The sequence below is a fragment of the Falco cherrug genome, chromosome 3, assembly GCF_023634085.1.
Source record: "Falco cherrug isolate bFalChe1 chromosome 3, bFalChe1.pri, whole genome shotgun sequence".
Taxonomy (NCBI): domain Eukaryota; kingdom Metazoa; phylum Chordata; class Aves; order Falconiformes; family Falconidae; genus Falco; species Falco cherrug.
The window spans coordinates 83760422-83779394 of NC_073699.1; the positions used below are offsets into that span (position 1 = coordinate 83760422).

Here is an 18973-nt window from a genome sequence, read left to right on the forward strand (position 1 = left end):
ATTAATATAAAAAGTATTGTAAGTGCAAAGATAGCCAAAAAAAAATAAACAATAGCTAAGAACAGGTTCCTTACTAATAAGGAACACATCAAACCAAGGTAATGTGCATCTTTGGCAGAATCATATGCCCTGTGAATAATGGAAAGACAGTAAAATTTATAAATTATACAGAATTTGGCATGATCTCATGTGGCTTTTTCATAAGGATGCATGGCAACTAAGGTCAAAAGCTACAAAAGTTGCAAAACTAATACCCAGAACTGCTGTGTAGTTACCAGGGCTCCACACTAGTCTACTCAGTACTGCAAGAGATTTTCATTAATCATCTGAATAATGCAACAGAACATCTCTTGTTACTAAACTCAAAGATGTCAGCAAGCTGGGTTGTAGGGATGAATGAACTCAGAAGGATCTTAAGATATCGCTATGTAGTAATGATTTATATCCAGTCATGCAGTGCAATTCCTGGGATGGTAATCCTCAGTATAAGCATCCTTACTATGCTAATCTTAGAAGCATTTAGAGTATTACAACAGTGTAAGTGGAAACTGAAATATTAAAAGTCATGTTAGTTTCTGTTTTATCCAAACCACAGTGGAAAGAGAAAACCACTATAATACAAAAACATGCAAGATTTATATTGCATTTCAGCCTGTTTCCAAAATTGGCGTGTAAAGCACCCATGCTCTGCTGTAATATATTGGTCTAATCAGCAAGAATGAGGGTAAAACAGAAATACAAGGTCACAGTAAGCATTTAGAAATGGATCTAAGTCGGTCTTAATGATTCAGCTTGTTCTCATTCACCTTTGGAAGTCTACTGAGCAGAAAACTACATCTGAGCTATCTGCCTGGAGCAACTTTGTAGTCAATAAGCAGAAGCAGGCACATTAAGGTACAGTTTATCTCATCCTAGGAAACGCACCTGACCATGAGTCACACCCTGCCACTGCATTCTTCTCTCCATGGATGATAAAGCAGACTGCGCAACTAGCTCACCCAGGCATCTTAAGTTAGAGAAGCACAGTCTTGTCCTCAGTATCTAAGCAGATACTCGGAAGCATATGAGTTGTTAGAAGAGCATCAGAGTGGTGCCACAGTTTTTTTTCTAACTAGATTACAACAAAACAAATGAAGACCTCAGGCTGCCCACTTCAGTCTAGATTTCTGTTGCCAGTTAGGCTGAAGCTGATACAAGAAGGTTATGCAGTCATAAACAGGTCTTAGTAACTCTGAGCTCCTATTTTTCCAAAGCAAGCAGCGGATGCCCCGTCTTCTAAGTTTTCTGTGGCTCCACTGATTACAAAGACTCTGAATTCTCTGCTGCTTTTGGATAGAATTCCCCATTTGTTCCCTTTCTGCCACAGCTCTCTATCTCTGTCAGATGTTTCAGAAGGGAACATTCCTGTGGCTCTCTGTAACACGGTTAGGACTGCTCAAACCCTGGCCCAGCAACATTAGCAGGAGATTTTTTTTGCCTTTGATTCCAGTAGCAATAAAATTTCACTTGCACAGGTTTGGGGCACTGATGAACATAGGGTGTGATTTTCAGCATTGTACAGACAACTCAAAAAAGGGAGTCATCTTACATTGTTCCTCTGAAACACACATTTTCAGTAGAGAAATACATACTGCTGGATGATTATTGTCACAAACATGCAAGAATTTATGTTTTATCATTAAAATGAGTAATAAAATCATTCAACAGCTCCTTAGGGTGTTCAGAATAAAACAGCTACCACCTGTTCTTCAGAAAGGTGTCTTCTTGTGTTATGCCCATTTGCTACTGATAATGTTCAAGAACCGCTTTCAAAAGCAGCTTTCAAATGCTGCTTAACAATACATACCCAGAGGTAAGTTGAGCTAGTTCTTCCAAGTGGGAAGTTTGGAGAATATCAGTGGTTGCTATTTACCAACAAAACAATATACCATCACAAAAATACCCCTGACTGGTAGGTGAGACAAGACAGCACTCTAGATTTCAGGGGTAATTATGTACATATCCATGTACATGTCATACAACAGCTACTTCCAATTCTCATTGACCTCCAGACCTCAAAAATCCACAACAGTAATTTCAGGGAGAAAATTAAACATACCATATTATCCTTTCTCCTTTTTCTTTCATGTGCTGAAGAACTGATGTCAACTGTGGCTGTGTAACACACAAAACATTACCCTTTGATATCAAGGATCATTGGCACTTGAGTGAAATACAGTGTTATGAATGAAGAAGCTTCACAACCTCTTTCCTGAGCAATTTCAAATTTCAATTTCATTGAACAAAAAAAAAACAATTTCAAAACAAAAAGTGAGGAAAACTGAGCAATTTTGTAGTGCGTCATGAACTTCATCTTACAGATCATGTATACAACAGCACACTATGCTATATGACAGCAAGTAGGCAGTAGCAGTATTAGTTTCAGCTGAAGAAATAAAGAAGCCTTCACCACTCTTATGATGTGGGATATTTCACTGAATACTTTCACAACTGCCACAAGGTAGTCATTTTTACAATAGACCTAAATTTTCTTGCCCAAAATTCAGTATAGGGCACAGAAAAATACATATTCACATCAGGTCACACTGAAATAAACTAAGAATATACCAGAGTAGGCTTTGAGACAGCTGGGAGAGGGTTTCTGAGAATAAGAAGCTGGGGCTGTGCAATACTGGGGCCATAGCCGCAACTCTGACCAATGTGTATTTCTTCCCTGGCCATAGAGGTTTTGACCTGCCTGAAAGTCTTCACTTTTAGACCTCTTCTGTTTGATTTAATTTCCCCCTTATTTTTCTAACAAAATATCCTATTTTTGAACATTTCAGCCTTAGCTTTTTTTTTTCCCTACCATAACTGACAGTGGCCCATTCTTCTGAGAGGCATGAATTTCTGAAAAGCAAAGAAAAAGCCAAGGTCAATACTTGCTGCACTCAGGGAAAAAAAATCTAGTTATCTCACCAGATACTACTGATGTGCTCTCTGTGTTCGCAGAATACATGAGTAAAGGGGTGATTTTCAGTGGCTGAGCAGGAAATGGTCCCAAAGGATGAAGAAATGGTTCCTTCTCCTCTTTCCTGATGATAAATACAGACAGACATGTTTCCAACATATGATCTCTGGAAAGCATAGGTACCGAATTGACAATTTGCCAGGGGTTTATTGCTCATGCCTTTAGCACAGTGGCAGAAATAACGAGTTCTGCTGCGGATTAGATATTTGGTCTTTAGTACCATGGTGATAACATTGTACAAAAAAACACTCAAGCACAACATATTTATCTGCATGAAGAACTGGTTTATTTTTAAATTCTCACCAATTGTTCTGTTGCTTTCTTACTGTACATTTAATTGTCACCCACAGTTTTCAAATACAAGACTAGAGGAAATTGAAGTAATCCTGAAATTGCTCCAAGCACAAAATTCAGACTTCCCAAAGAATGACTAAGAAAGATAACAACTTTCCCAGGAAGATGAAGGACACATAACAGTTGTTCAGAAGAAAATCAAGCAGAGGACAGAAGAAAAAAATTGCCTATATATTCAGTCAAAAGACTGTTTATCATCATCTGTGTCCTCTTTCAGAGCACAAAATAGAAGATGAAAAATACATTTCTGTACCTAATGGCCAATATCTAAGAGAAGATGCTACTCCATACTTGCCTAATTTTTATCTTTCTCATTAAGCATCCAATATTTGTTCTAAAACAAAATAGCATCTTGAACTAACCAGACCTTTTTCTACCTACTGTGGAAGTTATTATTTTCCTAAATGCGCTTTGCTGCAAGACTGTGTAGGTAAAACAAAAGTAGAAAAAAGTAAATGTATTTAAAATATTGGATGTATTATACCATACCAACACAACCTAAACACATACATTTTCTATTAAAATGATTCAGCATTAATTTGGATCCACCTTTGGCCATATAGATGCATAAGTAATTTTTCCCTTTTCAGCACTTCACGAAGAGCTAGCAGAACTCCATACAAGTAATCTGTATGGTCTAATGTCTGTAGGATAAAACCATTAGTAATTTAGAAGTATGATAAAAGAACATTATTTGACTCTGAAGTTGAGGTACCTTACAGTATCCCTCCCAATTTATACATTCAGTAAGTTTCTTCATCATGAAATGAAGAGTTTTGAGAATAACCAAAGGGCAAAAATCAAAGGTGCCATCGCACAGAGATTCCCTCTCTTAGATACTGTTCCAATTTCCCTTTGTAAAAGACATTTGTACCTCCATAGCAAAGTAACTTCATGGTGGGAGGAGGAGAGAAGCATTTTTCCCTTACTTTAAAGGTCCAGACAGACCTTTAAAAGCTGTATTACTTCATGGAGTTGCTAAACTGGCAAACTTTTTTTACTTCACTCTCTGCTTAGTCAGACAATATAATACAAAGTAAACCTATTAATTAAGTCTTTCAGTAAAAGTGCCTCGGGGCAGTTCTTCAGGAAAGAAAACCAAGAGTTCAATCATAAGTAGGTGCTAAAACTTAACTGTGACCACAGCTTCAAACACCTGGCAGATGTCTAATCTCAAATTTGTTTGAATCTGAAATGCTTAGAAACTTTTTGGGAAAGTATTTCAGCCTTTTTCTCAAAAACAGTGAGTGTATCTTATTAGTTTATCCAGAGATTTTCAGCAAGGCATTAGAGAGAACTTCTAGCACCTGTTACATCAGGTACTACAAAATTTCATCTAGACATAATGCAGATATTCAGATCTGGAAGCAGCCACAGCTCTGGATAGCTCAACTTAAACCTGATGACATCTCAGAGCCAAGTCACTGAACCTGGCTCAGGAACTGGGCTGTGATTAGACAATACTTGGACTTTAGTGCAAAGCCTGCAAGAGGGAGCCTTTGACTCAGTAGTCAAAAAAAAAGCACAATCCTTATTCCTAATTCACTGGTTGTCTTCACCTTTCAGGAAAAAAAGAAAAGAATGAAAAGAGCTCTCTTCTATTCTTTAGGAAAATAAACTGTAAGAAACAAAGAAAGAAACAAAAGATGATCAGGAAAACAAAGTTCCGATATTTTACTATTTAAATCAGTTAACTGTTGCTAACAAAGGCATAGGACACAGTGATTGCAGTTCTTCTGGCCTGGTAAGAAAAGCAACTCTCTTCCAGTACCAGCTGAACACATCCTGTGAAACACTGGGTTTCAGGAGCATTTGTCTGAACACATTTTGCACAGGAAAGAGAAAGTAGACATTTCCAGGACACTACCAACAGCATTACTGACATTTCCTTTCCTTCTTTTAAGCTTTTACTGCTTTAGGTTTCTACTGTCACATCTCCTGCTACTGATGGTAGTGAAATTGTGCACTGCTGGGGAAATAATACAAATCTAAGCATGAAGAAAACTGAAAGCCTCTTTCAGGAGTACAGGAATAAATCTGTTGATTTAAGAAAGATGAATTAGATCTGTTGCTTCATTACAATGGACTGGTCCAACAAAGAAATTGAGAGGAGTAAAAAGAGACTGATTTTAAAATAAAAAACCCTCTGACATCTGTCTAAGCACCTCTTCTGCTGCTCAAACCTTGGGCGCAGGAAGAAACTCTTGACAAAGGTTCCCTGTGGTCTTTCAGGTTCATCATTGCCAGCAGCAATTTTTCCTGCTCTGATCAGAACTTATTGTTCAATTAGTCGCCTAATCAATGAAATGAACACGACCTATGTGAAGCAACACCAGTTGCAAGGCAGGGGCTGCCTGCCCTGCACGCTGCTTCAGGATCAGGTGGAATGCTTGTGCTGTAAAGCGTTAATGTTTCCTCTCCCCTTCGGAAAGCAGGCATGGTGAAAAACACAGGCATGCTCTGGGAGGTGAAGTGAGTCATGTAGTACTTGCTGCTTTCTGCCTTTGTTACAATGAGATAAAGGTCAGCGATATTACAAAGGTTTAATTTACTCCGCAAACTCAAGCGTATTCTATTATCACCCATTTATTTTCATTCTTCTTGGTTACAATATCATTCTTCTTATTAGAGCAGAAATGCTTACCTCTGTCCTGATGTGAAAACAGGAAACCGACTCCCAGAAAATTCTGCAAGAATGAAAAGTCTCACAGGTCATTTTTAATTAAATGTCATTTTACCTCAACAAAAGTTGGCCCTGGGTCTCAGGAAGACATCAGGAAAAAAAAACAGCATAAAATATCGTCAAAACACAGTTGATGATCAAAATATATTGAACTATTAATTAAGTGAAACTCCAATATTTTCAAAGCTTTTTCATGCATGTACTTGTGCATATTTATTGATAATAAGTCAGTACACCCCACCTCCACAGAAGTGACAAGTGAAATAACATGTAATGTACTTCTGTGCACAGTTAACAGTTCAAATAAGAAAATGCTTACTCAGATCTATCTCAAAAAACGGAATGAAGGACCTTCTTTGTGGTAAATGATTGGTGATATCCTCCTTGATAGGCCAGGAGTCACAGGTCACAGATAAATGGTATGTCTGCCTGCATGACTATTTGATTCTACAGGATGAGGCTGAGAGACCATCTACAGTGATCTAGACACCCTCAGGAAAGAAATCTGTGAACAAGTGTTGTTCATTCAACAAAAGAATATAAACTAGAAATTCTTGTGAGTGCTTGGAGAAGAGTGAAATCCAAAGCTCAAGGAACCTGACCAGGATATTGAGGACAGTGAGACAGTGTCCACATAAAAGTGATAGTAGTACTGCAACAAAAACTACGTGGGATATGCCAATTTCCTCTTTTCTATAGAGGACATCTCATCCAAACAAGACCAAAAATGAGAAAAGGGAATGGTGGGCTCATTCCTCTTGATGGTGAAACTTCAGGATGGTATAGAGCTGGGACAAGGCCAAAAACTCCTTACAATGAACCACATCATACCAGTCCCAGGGAATGATACAAATATTGCCAAGGAGCTTTTAGGTCAAATTGACTGGGAGCAGTGCATGGAATAGAAGGGGCTACTCAGATGCCAGAGAAAGCCAGGAGCAAACATGGTATTTTCCCTGACAGTCTGAGATCCCATGCTGTGGAGCAACACAGTGTTACCTCAGTGAGGACCAGTGGAAGACAGACCAGAAGTGGGCCCAGTCAATGTTGGTGGAACAGTCTGGTCAGGCTTGCTCTTAGCAGTAGCAGAAACACAGAGGAAGGGGACTCCCCCAGGCACAGTAACCTGCCTCAGCCTGGCAGCCTGAAACCACAGAGGGTGGGACACCACAAGTCAGACTCCAAATCATACAGTCTCCTGTAGGTCCCAGAAAGGCTGAGAGGTCCCAGAGTCACCATATAGGTTTAGAAATATACCTTCAGGAACACAAACCTACTTACTAATTATGCTTTAATCAACTTCATCCTAGAACTGGGATCCTAGATATGACATGCAAATGCAGCAAGAGGGATGATAGCCTTCACTGGAAGCCTGAATTAACACCCCTGTTCTTACTGCTTATGTGCCTTCCAAGCTGACATGATCTACAAGCAGGTCAAACATTTTTGACATTGATACAACACTGTACCAATCACACATCATAAGGAAAATTCACATACCTGCAATTTACTTTTTGTCTCCAGGCCTTACTCACCTTTTCATAGGAATTACACAGGCTATGTTAATGAGGTTGGGAAACTCCATACTCTGATTTTTTTTCTAAATTATTTCCCTGCTGCACAGCTCCCTGTTTGCTTTGATCCAGCTTGGGAAGGTCATGCAGTCACAGCCACTAAATGAAGAACGCTGTTGGAGTATGACATTCCAGTGGACAGAAAGCCCTCCAAGTCTCCATTCTTGCTAGCTAGCCTGCAAGCACTTTCTTATTATCTTCCAGCTTGATAAATCTGGGGAGAAAAGATCAGTAAAGGCCCCATCTACACAAAAACTTGCAATGGTTTTGAGATAGTTCTGTTTTCATAAAAATGCAGAATAATGTAGGCTTGAGGTACCTAGTCCAAACACTTGCTCAAAGCAGGTCTCATTAGATGAATTTGCTGGGGCTGTGTCCTATCAAGCCTTGAAAACGTCCACAATATTTTACAGTCTTCCAGGAAACCTGTTCCTGTATTTGATCACCCTCATGGTAAAATATTATATCTTTACCTAATTAGAGTTTCCCATGTTTCAACTTTTGACCTTTGCATATCATCTTACCACTGCACATAGCCAAGGGGAAGCTGGCTCCATCTTCTCTGCATCTTCCAATCAGGCGGCTGTAGAAATCAGTAAGATCTCTCCTGAATCTTCCATTTTTTAGGCTAAAGACACCCCGTCCTCTCCTCATATATCATGTGCTCCACTTCCCTGGACATCCTGATGGCCCTTCAATGGACTCATTCCCATATGTTAGTACCTTATATTGGGAAACAAAAACTGGACACCATATTCCAGATGCAGTCTCACAAGTGCCACAGAGGGGAAAAGATCACTTCCCTGGAGCTGCTGGCTGTATTTGTGCTACAACCCAGGAAGTGGTTGGCCTTTGATGCTTTAATTAGTTGGCCTTTTTGTTTTAATTAATTCTATTTCAAATCTATAGTTCACTGAAATTTAAAATGAGCCAGTCAAAACTGCAATAATGCTTTGCACAGGGGTTTTCAGTAGTTTAAATACAATCAGCAGGAGTCGGTTCCATTTCTGCCCATACTTAAAACTGGGCTTTTGTTTATAACCAAGAGCTGTGCTGATTTAACTGGGATGGCTTTCCTCCAACATCAGCTTAAAAACATTTCAGCAATTAAACTGAAGACATCTTCATACCACTGTCAGTAAAGTGACTCCTTACTTCTATTAGGGTAAATGAGAGTTAAGTTCTAAGAGCTGTCAAGTAGAAATTAAATTTACAGTAATAAATGCAGTACGTACTGGTAGTCATCCCCTACCACCCCAGATTCATACAACAAACCCTGTTGTAAAAGTGCTAAGACTTTTCAAACTGGTAGGGCATTGTCATACAACAACTTAAATAATCATATAATTTTTCACAGGAAAAAGTAAAATATCACAACTTTTTGCATCATTCATTTACTTCTTTGAGTTAGAAGATATGAAGATCTCTCAAAGAACAAGACAAATTATCTTCTGAAATTACTTTAATAAAAACAAAGGCATTAAAGTTTTACAAAGAACATTCTAAAATGCCAAAGTATTAATTCAGGGTAATAACTCCTATAAGCATTACTGAATTATACATTTTAAATTACAATTTTCAAAAATAGGAGTGGGTATATTACAAAACTGAAAATAAATTTCACAAAACCTATTCTAAGTATTCTATGCAATGATATGTGTGAATTATTTAACATTTTCATTAACATTGTCTGGAAATGTACAATTTTATCTGACTCATGTCTTGAGATTCTTGTAATGTCAGAGAACCTAGTTCTGCAAGTTTTCCTGCATAGGCATGCCACTAAATGCACACATATGTATTTCTAGAACTCAGAAGATTCAGTACTGAAACTATGAACTAATGCTGAATGTCAGCACCATTTGAGTTGCATTATATGTACAATGCTCCCTTCCGAGCATTATGCATTTATCCTTTTGTATTACATTATAAAAAAATAAAAAACAAAAATAAAACTCAAACCCCACAAACCTCAAACTTTTGTCTAGTTTTCATGCTCTTTAAGAAGCATAAAATTCAGGCTTGCAAAGGGAGACAGAATTCCATCAAATAAAGGCTTTCCTTTAAAAATCCAAGCATCTCTTGTGCCTAGTTGAGCAACAGGAAAGAGTTGCATTCCTTAGTGCAGCACCTGTTTTGAAAGAGGTGTGGCAGACCAAATAATTAAACCTAAAGTATTCAAACACCAATTAACATTTGACTTGAAGTTCAAGTAAACGTTTAAACTAGATATTATGTTATCAGAACCATCCAGACTAACATCCCTAATACATGCAAGTGAGACACAGACAGATCACAACAGTTATTGAAAATTAAAGCTGCTTAATTGTTTGCATTAAGCAGAAAGCAGTCGAGGAACACACTGTTATGGATATTTTATTTCTCCTTTCCGCTTCGTTAGCACAGTCCCTTCAGTGCATGAAAAGTCTCACCAAAATCGGTGGGTAACATTTCCACAGGAATTTCCAGCCTAGATATCTGGAGGGGAACTAGATGCCTCAGTGCTCTCCTAGGCACTGAAAATATCTTAGATCCTTTTGTCACCAGTGAGCTCTGCAGACATCTGAACCTCTATGCATATGCCTCTAACAGTTACAATTCAGGTCAGTTAGCAGTCACTAATGAGTGTTGCTGATTATGCTTATGGATCAATTCAGTTCGCTACTCTTTAAAAACCTTATACTGATTGGAGAAAAAAACAGAACCCAGGTTTTCCTGTACCACATGTGTGTAACCATATAACCATAAGCCCAGTGCATCCATTTCTCTTTCCAACATTAAACTTGTCGGTTGGTGCCACGTCTTCTTGTCAGCAACTCCCGAATAAATGCACTGAATTTGGCCTTTCTAATTAACACATGTGAATAAACCCCAAATTCAGGATGCCATTGCACTAGCTTAAGATGTGCATAACAGTTTTTTTCATACTGTTACCAAAAAAATTTCCGACTGCCAAATACCAGCTACAGTGAGGGAGAGAAAAAAGTGTGCACCTTTGCTACGACTTGGCAGACAGAAACAAGTATTTTGTATGGATTTCCCAAAGGATATATCAAGAACTATCTTCAGCATGTTAAAGATTTTAAGTATTTATAAACTTTATAAATGTTATTACTATTATAGGGAAATAAATATTCTATATCCATTTTGCTGAGGCTGTTATTCTGGAAGTTCTTGTGGTAAGAGGTATTTCTTGCCCAGAATATAAATTCACTTGCACAGTATGTATTTTGCAAAAAGAGAGAGAACATTGGCTTCCAGCCTTTTTAATGAGGGATAAAAAGAACTGGAGATATTTTTTAAGCTTTGCTTTGGCGCTCATATGTTACAGGTGTCCACAGTTATGTGGAGGCACACAGAATATTAACACTCAGGTATTTAACTTTACGTTATGCCTATCTAGACAGGATGTGAAATGTCTAAATGAGGAATCTTGTACTCACACTATGTCACTACACAAAATCTCACCTGGAATCGTCTTGCCCATAAAGCTGTAGTTATAAAAATGGAGAATATGACTGTTTTCCAAATGAAACTCATAATGTTAATATCAACTATTTTATATCCTTAAGTGATTGCTTATGACATGATTTCATATCTTACAGTAGTCTGGTAAAAGTCACAATCTCAAACCAGAAATGCTAGATTTTACAAGGATAAGGGATACAGATATACATCTGTAGAAAAGTATGTGAAACCACAATATAAAATAGTGTTTTCCATAGAAAATACATGTGATCCACTAATTTTACAAAGACACCGAAAGACGTGAAGCACAAACGGCCTACCAACAAAACCTTCAGAGAGGTTACAATGCATTTGCTCAATAAATTAGTGCAGGCTTATACCACAAAAACCAATTGGTGAGAAGCTCACACTCTCCAAATGAGGTGCACTAACATCCTTGATTAGCATAACAGGGATACAGAAAGTTTCAAGCATGATACTGAAGTTACTTTTTAAATTACTACATCAATAAAATTAGCATATCATGTCTTTCAAGTTTGATTATTACAGTGAAAGTATTCCTTTAATATTTATATAAACAGAAGTTTTAAAAAGTATACCTAAATGAAAAAAATTATGTTACTATCCTCACATAGTAGTCCACACACCGACTCAAAACATATTTTTTTAAGTTCGAATCCTGTCATTCATGTTTTGTACTCAAAAGGCACAACAATATTTTTTCTCAAGTAAAACTAAGTAAAGGTGAAACAATGGCAAGACCTAACCCTATGAGAATTGTTCAACTAGCAGAACAGAATAGCAGCAGGAGTAGTGTTACTACCAGAAGTACAATCAGAGACAGGGCTAAGAAACAGTCAATGTAAGCGCATATGTCTCAGCTATTATTCATTCACATACAATTCCAACAAAACATTGTTTTCTGGCCAAGACATTCTAGAATACGTGCAAAACGAAATTTCTTGCTAATAATGTGAAGCATGGGCAGATTCACAAATCTGTTGTTGTCCACTAACTATGCAAATTTGTCTTTTGTAACACCAGAGAAAGCCAGAAAATGATGGAGAAAGAAAGAAAAATAACTGGTGTCAACCATTCGACATATAGCAGAGCAAATGAAAGAAATTAATTTTGTCTTATTGCAGGATGGCAGTATTGTGACTGACATCATTTAGTGGGTTGCTTAGCATTTGGGTCAGCAGACTGAAATTGCAGTGAGAAGACAAGACCAAGCATTGTACAATATTATCACAGTGTTCCTATTTCTGGTGCATTTCTTCATCAGAGAGAAGATGCAACCTCAGGGTTAGACTTTTTGATAGACAATTTAGTATCAATAAATTTATATATCAGATCCAAATCCCCAAAATCTTCTAACTGCTTCCAGAGTTCTGGAAAAGCCAAACCTGAAATTTTGCAGATTATTCCTTGAAATATGAGGATTGGATTCAAGCCAACCGGTTTGGAGTTTGGTTTTTTTTTTTTCTTTTCCTAATTGTTAACATAAACACAAAGAAAAAAGAGACTAAATGAGTGGCAGACACAACCAAGTTCTGAGTAGAGAATTTATAGGGAGCTAGAATCCAGGTTAATTCCAGACAAGAAAGACCACTTGCCACTGTATCAGCTACAAAGAGTCAGATGTCACAAGAGGCGAAGTTCTTTGCCATAAGAAAAGCTCCAACACACATCCTGAGAAGGGGTTATGTCGGAAAACAAAAGAAAAAACAACAAAAAATTAATATTTGAGCTGAAGGTAGCTCCATCATCTTCCACAGGCACAAAAACCCCATCTCAGAGGTGATGGAAAAGGAAACTGGGTTGAGGCTTAGATGCTTGAGGGTAGATGCTAACCATTTCCAAGACAAAAGCAACCCTTTCCCTACCAAGAACAAGAAAGAGGAAAGAGAAACTATTTTCTTCTCAGTAGGACAGAACGTACAGAAAAACTACATTCTGAACTCCAAGAACAGGAATAGCCATTAGCAAAACTTCCAGTGTCTACAAAGGAGGACAGCATTGTTCTATCTTGGGCTCATCAATAACTCCATCCCAAGCTCAGAGGTAAGACCATAGAAAGAAGACATTAAAAAGACAATATTTTTTGGCACAGTCATACCCCACTAACAGGCACAATTCGTTGTGTCATGGTCCTAGGCTGGTGCTGTTTTCACACAGAAGGTTTTTCTGGAAGCTTCTGTTGCTTGTGTTTTGCAGACTTCTCTGAAGTCAGTCTTGGCTAGGAAATATGTCTGAAACACAGTGAAATCACACTTCTTAAAGGACATCAGGTCAGCTGAACAGATGGGCATAAATATAAGAAGTGCCTGCTTCAAGCTTTTTTTTTTTTAATAGGTTTTCATTCAGACACACTATAAGTAAAAGTCAGCGGTGTCTATAACAACAGCAAATAGAGGTAGTAGACAAAGCTAAGTGACCCCTTAAGGACTGAGTGTATAAAATGAACTCCATCGCAAAACCAGACTACTGTTTCAAGTTCAGTAAATAGCATTTCCTACAGATCGTCTCTCACGTTACAGTCTCAACAAGATCTAGGTTAACTATACTTACCCTTATCAGTGCTGTCTTAAGGGGATTCTTGACAGCTACCAGTCTATGGTATGTTCAAAATAAGACAAGTCTGTATCTTCCAACATTTCCTGAAGCAGGAAATGTTCATATTAAAGACATTGGTTTTATTCAAATCTTCATTTTCTCCCACTATTTCCTGTTTGCTGGGACTTGTTACAGCTCCTGGGAAAACTGACTGGGTAGCAAGGTCCTCTCTGACAGCTTCCCAGACACATTTTCCCACACACTCATAGTTCAAAACACACACTGAAAGTTTCATCCATCTCTGACTCAAGTGGACTCAAAGGTCAACATAAAGATTTAAATCAAAATTAATTCTTATTCCAACTTTAATTTTGTAGTCTGGTCAGCAAGAGGATGACTAAAGTAAGGCTGCAATACAATATGTTTTAACTCTCCCACAAATTATAGCCTCTAGACATTTTTCTAAATGTGTATATGTAGTCATAAAAATTGTAAGACATTTTGATACTGCATGACAATGATTAGGAATAAAAAACATGTCATAGAGCCCTGGAAACCAGAGACCTTTGCAAATTATAGCAAAATAAAACTCGTATTCATTTAACTTTTATAATACAGTTTTCTGAGGTACAAATTATATTATTAACTAACCTTGAAACAACTTCGAAATTTTCAGACTTTCTCTGAAACTTTTTTTAAACTTTCCAGTTGCTACTAGTGGAACTTTGATTTTTGAAATCACACTGCCTCATCAGACCTGGCCCCTTTCTGGGGCAACTGAAGAAATGCAGAGAGCAGCCAAGGCACCCATCCAGGGAGAAAGTACTACAGGGAAACTGCCCATCAGGAGTGGAGACAGAAAGGGGGATAAGTACTTCTCTCACTCTTTTAAAAATACAAAAGACTCCTGTGACTCAAGAAACTATAAGCAGAACTCCATTAGAAAATGCCAGAGGAATATATCTGCCTTCTCCTCACTCCTGCAGTTGTGACTGAATATCACAAAGCACAAAGCACATGCAAAATGTCTCTCCTGAGCAGCATCCAGAAGCTGTAGCCCTAGGAATTTTTGCAACACTCTCTAGGCATACACACATTATGTTGTTCAAATTCCTTGATACTGTCCATATTTGAAAAAATAAGTCATTTACCAGTAACTAGAGTTATTCAAAACATTTACACATACATGTTCTGTTTATGTGCAAACTGCAGTTACTAGGATGTAACTTGCATCTTTCCTCCAGGGACTGCCCACATCTACTTCCACAGAAATGTTACTTCAGAAGAACTCCAGGCTCAGTTATCAGGGTCCCGACATCCTTCATTTAGGCAGTAACTGAAGGATCATCCTACCAAGGCATGGCCACAGTGAATATCTCTGCAGTAATGCAAAACTTCAAAGATGGGGATTCAGCTTCAAAGCTGTACTAAGCAGGTGCTGGAATAGAAAACATTTTTTTAGTGAGGTCCAACACATAGCTTGAGCTCTAATGGACTGTATTGTCAAGGTAGGAAATGGTTTGACTATGTGAAAATGGATTTTCCTTTGGACTTGCAGCAATTAGATCGAATAGATCTTCCAATAGCTGAAAGAGCGAGTGTTGTTAAGCATAGGAGTTCTCTTAAAACCAAAGGTATGAGGTGTGGCTTCAGTCTTACAGGAATTGAATTTAGCCAAGAAAATTGTCTTGAGGTGACACTTGGGAACTACTTAGGCAAGAAATTTGCTGAGGTATATAGGAACGCATTAACTCTGAAATAAGGTTTTTAGGGGTGGCAGAAGTATACAGGTAACATCCTCCCCTTTTGCAAGCCAAAATACCAGCTACCAGAATTTACCCTCTCAGATATGCAATGCAGCCATGAACGAACCATCAAGATTCAAAAATCTGGCCTTCAAAAAAGAAAAAAATAGAGAGTCCTCAAATTCCTTTGAGATCCTTCCAGAATGGAAACATATTACCCAAAGTTCACAGGAGTTCAGGAGTACTTGGTGAGAGAACACAAAGATTACACACGCCCTGGAGGGTGATGGTTTAAAAGGAAAGCCAGAGAAACTCTGGCCAAGCAGAAAGATGACTCCTTCAGTGATAGCAAATATTTTCTCTAGAAGATACTCATTCTTGAATTGAGAAAATAAATTCAGAGGAATATGAGACTTTGTATTTTGCCAGTAAACTCCACTTGCCTAGGAACAGCAGGGGTGTGCTACTGATGAGAGATAGTCAACATTCCTGTCATGAGGTAAAGGTGCTTGCAGAAGGATACTTCACCTGAAGTTGAGTGAATAGATCCAGACTGGGGGGAAGGCTCTAAGGTTACTTCTGGACAGGCAAAGGAGGAGGAAAGAAACAGGCTTGGTGACAGAAATACAGGTGAGAAGTACTTTTGACACGGTGTGAATTAAGAATTTGAAACCCTAACCTATTTTCTTGGTATTTATCACAGAAGGGTTCCCTGTCCCAGGTAACTAATTTGGGTGAACTTCCTATTTCACCAAAGAGTGTTCTCCTGCACCTGAAGAAGAGCAGAGATCTTGTTCTACTTTCTTAGCACAAAACATAACAGCATTGTCACCATTAAACATGACAACATCAGAAGTAGATCCAAAATGTTCTACAGGCTCTGAAATCGCAAGTTCCTGTGGGGTTTTCATTCTCCTCAGAACAAGTGTCATCCTTCTGGTTGCTGAAACGGTTCACACAAGCAAGAGGTCTGTGGGGGGTCTGTCACATCAAAGCAGGACTGTAGGAGATGCTGGAAAGGTCACCTGCTTACAGAGGCTGGCTTGAACTATCCAAAGAATGCATTATTGTGAGAGCTGTTCTGTTTGATAGAGATGATGCCTGCCTGAAGAATGGATGGTCCTTAGCCACACTCAGCCTGGAATCTGAAGGCATAGTAACCCTGAAACATCTTAAAATTCCACTCTATCTTGAGGCAAAATGGGGATAGAGGAAGGAGCAACTCATAAACCAACCTGTAGTGCTAGTTTAAGGAAACTAGAGTAAGGCAGAAAGGCCTTCTTTGCCACAAAACCCAGTACTATCTCAGGCAAGTGTAAAACATGTTAGATGGCTGTGTCCAAATTTTGAAGCCCCTCCTTTGAAGTGTTGGGTGTCCAAGAACTGAGTGTATTCTGTAGACAATAAAGAACCTATTCTTTGAACAAAAATCTAGGTGCCATAACAGCTAACCTCAGATGAAACAAAGTGCAGCTATGACAGACAGTATGTTGAAAAAACTCAAAATTAAATAGGTCCTGAACATTGAATGGAATGGTCCTGATTCACTGGGGTTCATAACTTCTCCATATGTCACTTTTATCTGGAGACAGAGAAATTATGTTAAGTTCAGCAAGTGTCAGATCAGTCTTGTCTTGAATGGCTGTCAGCAAAAAGCTAGTGACCTTCTTAAATTTACAGATTCCACAGTTCTGTCTCCTTTAGCCAAGGATGGATTACCACCTTTCTTTTCTCTTTAGAGAGAGTGGAGAGCAACACTTCCTACATGAGCTAGTCTGTCATCAAATGAAGAGGAAATTAACAAGTAAACCAGGAGGTGGTGACAGTAGGAGTAAAGGGAGAACTGGGTGACAGCTCTCTGAGAGGCTCTCAGTGATGTTGGCAAGGTAACAAAGGCTCAGGTGGGGATACTGCCAAAAAAGACCTTGAGTGAGGAAATCTCTGACTTCTGCTTTCCTTAACGTGGAACCCGAGGGGAGGCTAGCACTGGAAACTAGGGGTTTTGCAAACAGATGAAGCGACAAAAGTGGACAGGTATCTGGAGACAAAGGCATACTACAACATCAGAGTGCCTTTACCATGTAAAAAATAACACCATAAATCCTTACCTTAAACCTGGTGATTCTAAAGAATAAATCTTCCACCTAGGAATGCATATCCCTCATGCAATTAAGCAAATGTAGCTAGGATGTATCATGTTTAGAAGAGGCAACCCAGTGTTGCACTTAACTGTGAAAGCTGATTGGAACTAGGACCGGACTGATATGACATGTTCCTCAGAACGTAGGAGCAGATGCCACCAATGGGTCTTTTATTCACAGTAAGCAGATGGTCCTGGTAGTTACCTGGGCAAACTAAAAGAAAACAAAAGTTTACATTCTTACCCAAAGCCTCCAGACACCTGTAGCCCATAAATTTAGACTCCTTTATTTTCTCTGAGAAGTGGCTGTGATCATGAGGAAAAGTAGCAGCAGTTGAATATATAGAAATATGACCATCCTTCTGTTTCCTTATTAGTCTTTGTGGTCATGGGAAGCAGGACATGGAAACACGTCACTAATGGGCAAGGAGATTCGGGATGATTTTTACCTAATGTCTTATTAGTCTATTAGAAAGTTTAATCTCACTCTCCAAAAGATAAAGTCTCCTACTACACTCAACTGTAGTCACACTTGAAGGTACTTGATTGTAGTTCAAAGTCAAAACTGACTAGTATCCCTCAGAGGCAGAATACTGATTTCTACTATTGAGGTTGTCCATGCTGCATGATTGTAGAGAGATGCTTTCCATGCTACCTTTCCTGCATTCTTCATACAGTAAAAGATGGCCAACAAATAATGCACAGATCAGTACAACAACTGGAAGCCACGTTTCTGGCTTAATTTAACACAGCTCAGAACACTTTGCAATAATACTTTTCATCCATACCTGATCTTTTAAAAGGAAAATACAAAGATAGCCTGTTACAATCCCCAGCATACTTGCTGTATTGTATCAAGGATTAGACCACTCCACAAAAGTTTACTTAGCTAATATATTAAAATCTGTCCATACAAGTTGGACTTCAAAGATTAGTTTCCTGCCACAGGAGAAAACTATTTGCATGAGGTTTACACTTCTTTTTAGTTGTCATGGACATTCTGTGGGAATTATGAAGTACTTGTGCCATCACATGAAGGTATTAAAAAAATTAAATGCTGGGAAATGACCCACAGATTTAGCTCTCATCTGCCTGCAGTGATGATGGTTGCAGATTTTAAAAAATATTTTCTCTCAAAACAGTAGTATTGCTGAAAACGAAGTTCACCTAAGTGCATGGGGAAAGGAAGAAAATATTGCTTTAGGTTTTAGGGATGGCAGAACTATAAAATAAGTTATATCTGCATGAGATACAGGATGAAAATAATTCACTAACAATCTCCCTCACAATGATAACCAAGCACCAAAATGTCAAACAAAAGGCTGGAAACCTTTATTGAATCAGATGCTTGTCAGTCTTCTGACAAATGTATCAGCTCTGGGTATTTTAGTCAGCAATTTCAGTAACAACCAAATGGCCTTTTGTACACTGAACATGAAGACA

General features: G+C 38.4%; 1 protein-coding gene across 2 annotated transcripts in view; it reads right to left on the reverse strand.

Annotated features, from left to right (window-relative positions):
- Positions 1-9142: 9142 nt before the first annotated feature.
- The window catches only part of ATPSCKMT (ATP synthase c subunit lysine N-methyltransferase), a 100815-nt gene continuing 90984 nt past the window's right edge, over positions 9143-18973 (reverse strand). The window contains exons 5-6 of one of the 2 annotated variants that reach the window (XM_055704042.1): positions 13209-13341; positions 9173-9752 (exon numbers count right to left, since the gene is read on the reverse strand). In XM_055704042.1, the coding sequence (XP_055560017.1) occupies positions 13243-13341 (99 nt within the window). In that variant the 3' untranslated portion in view covers positions 9173-9752; positions 13209-13242. Of the gene's footprint in view, positions 13342-18973 lie in introns of both variants that reach the window. The other variant, XM_055704041.1, reaches the window with a different exon arrangement.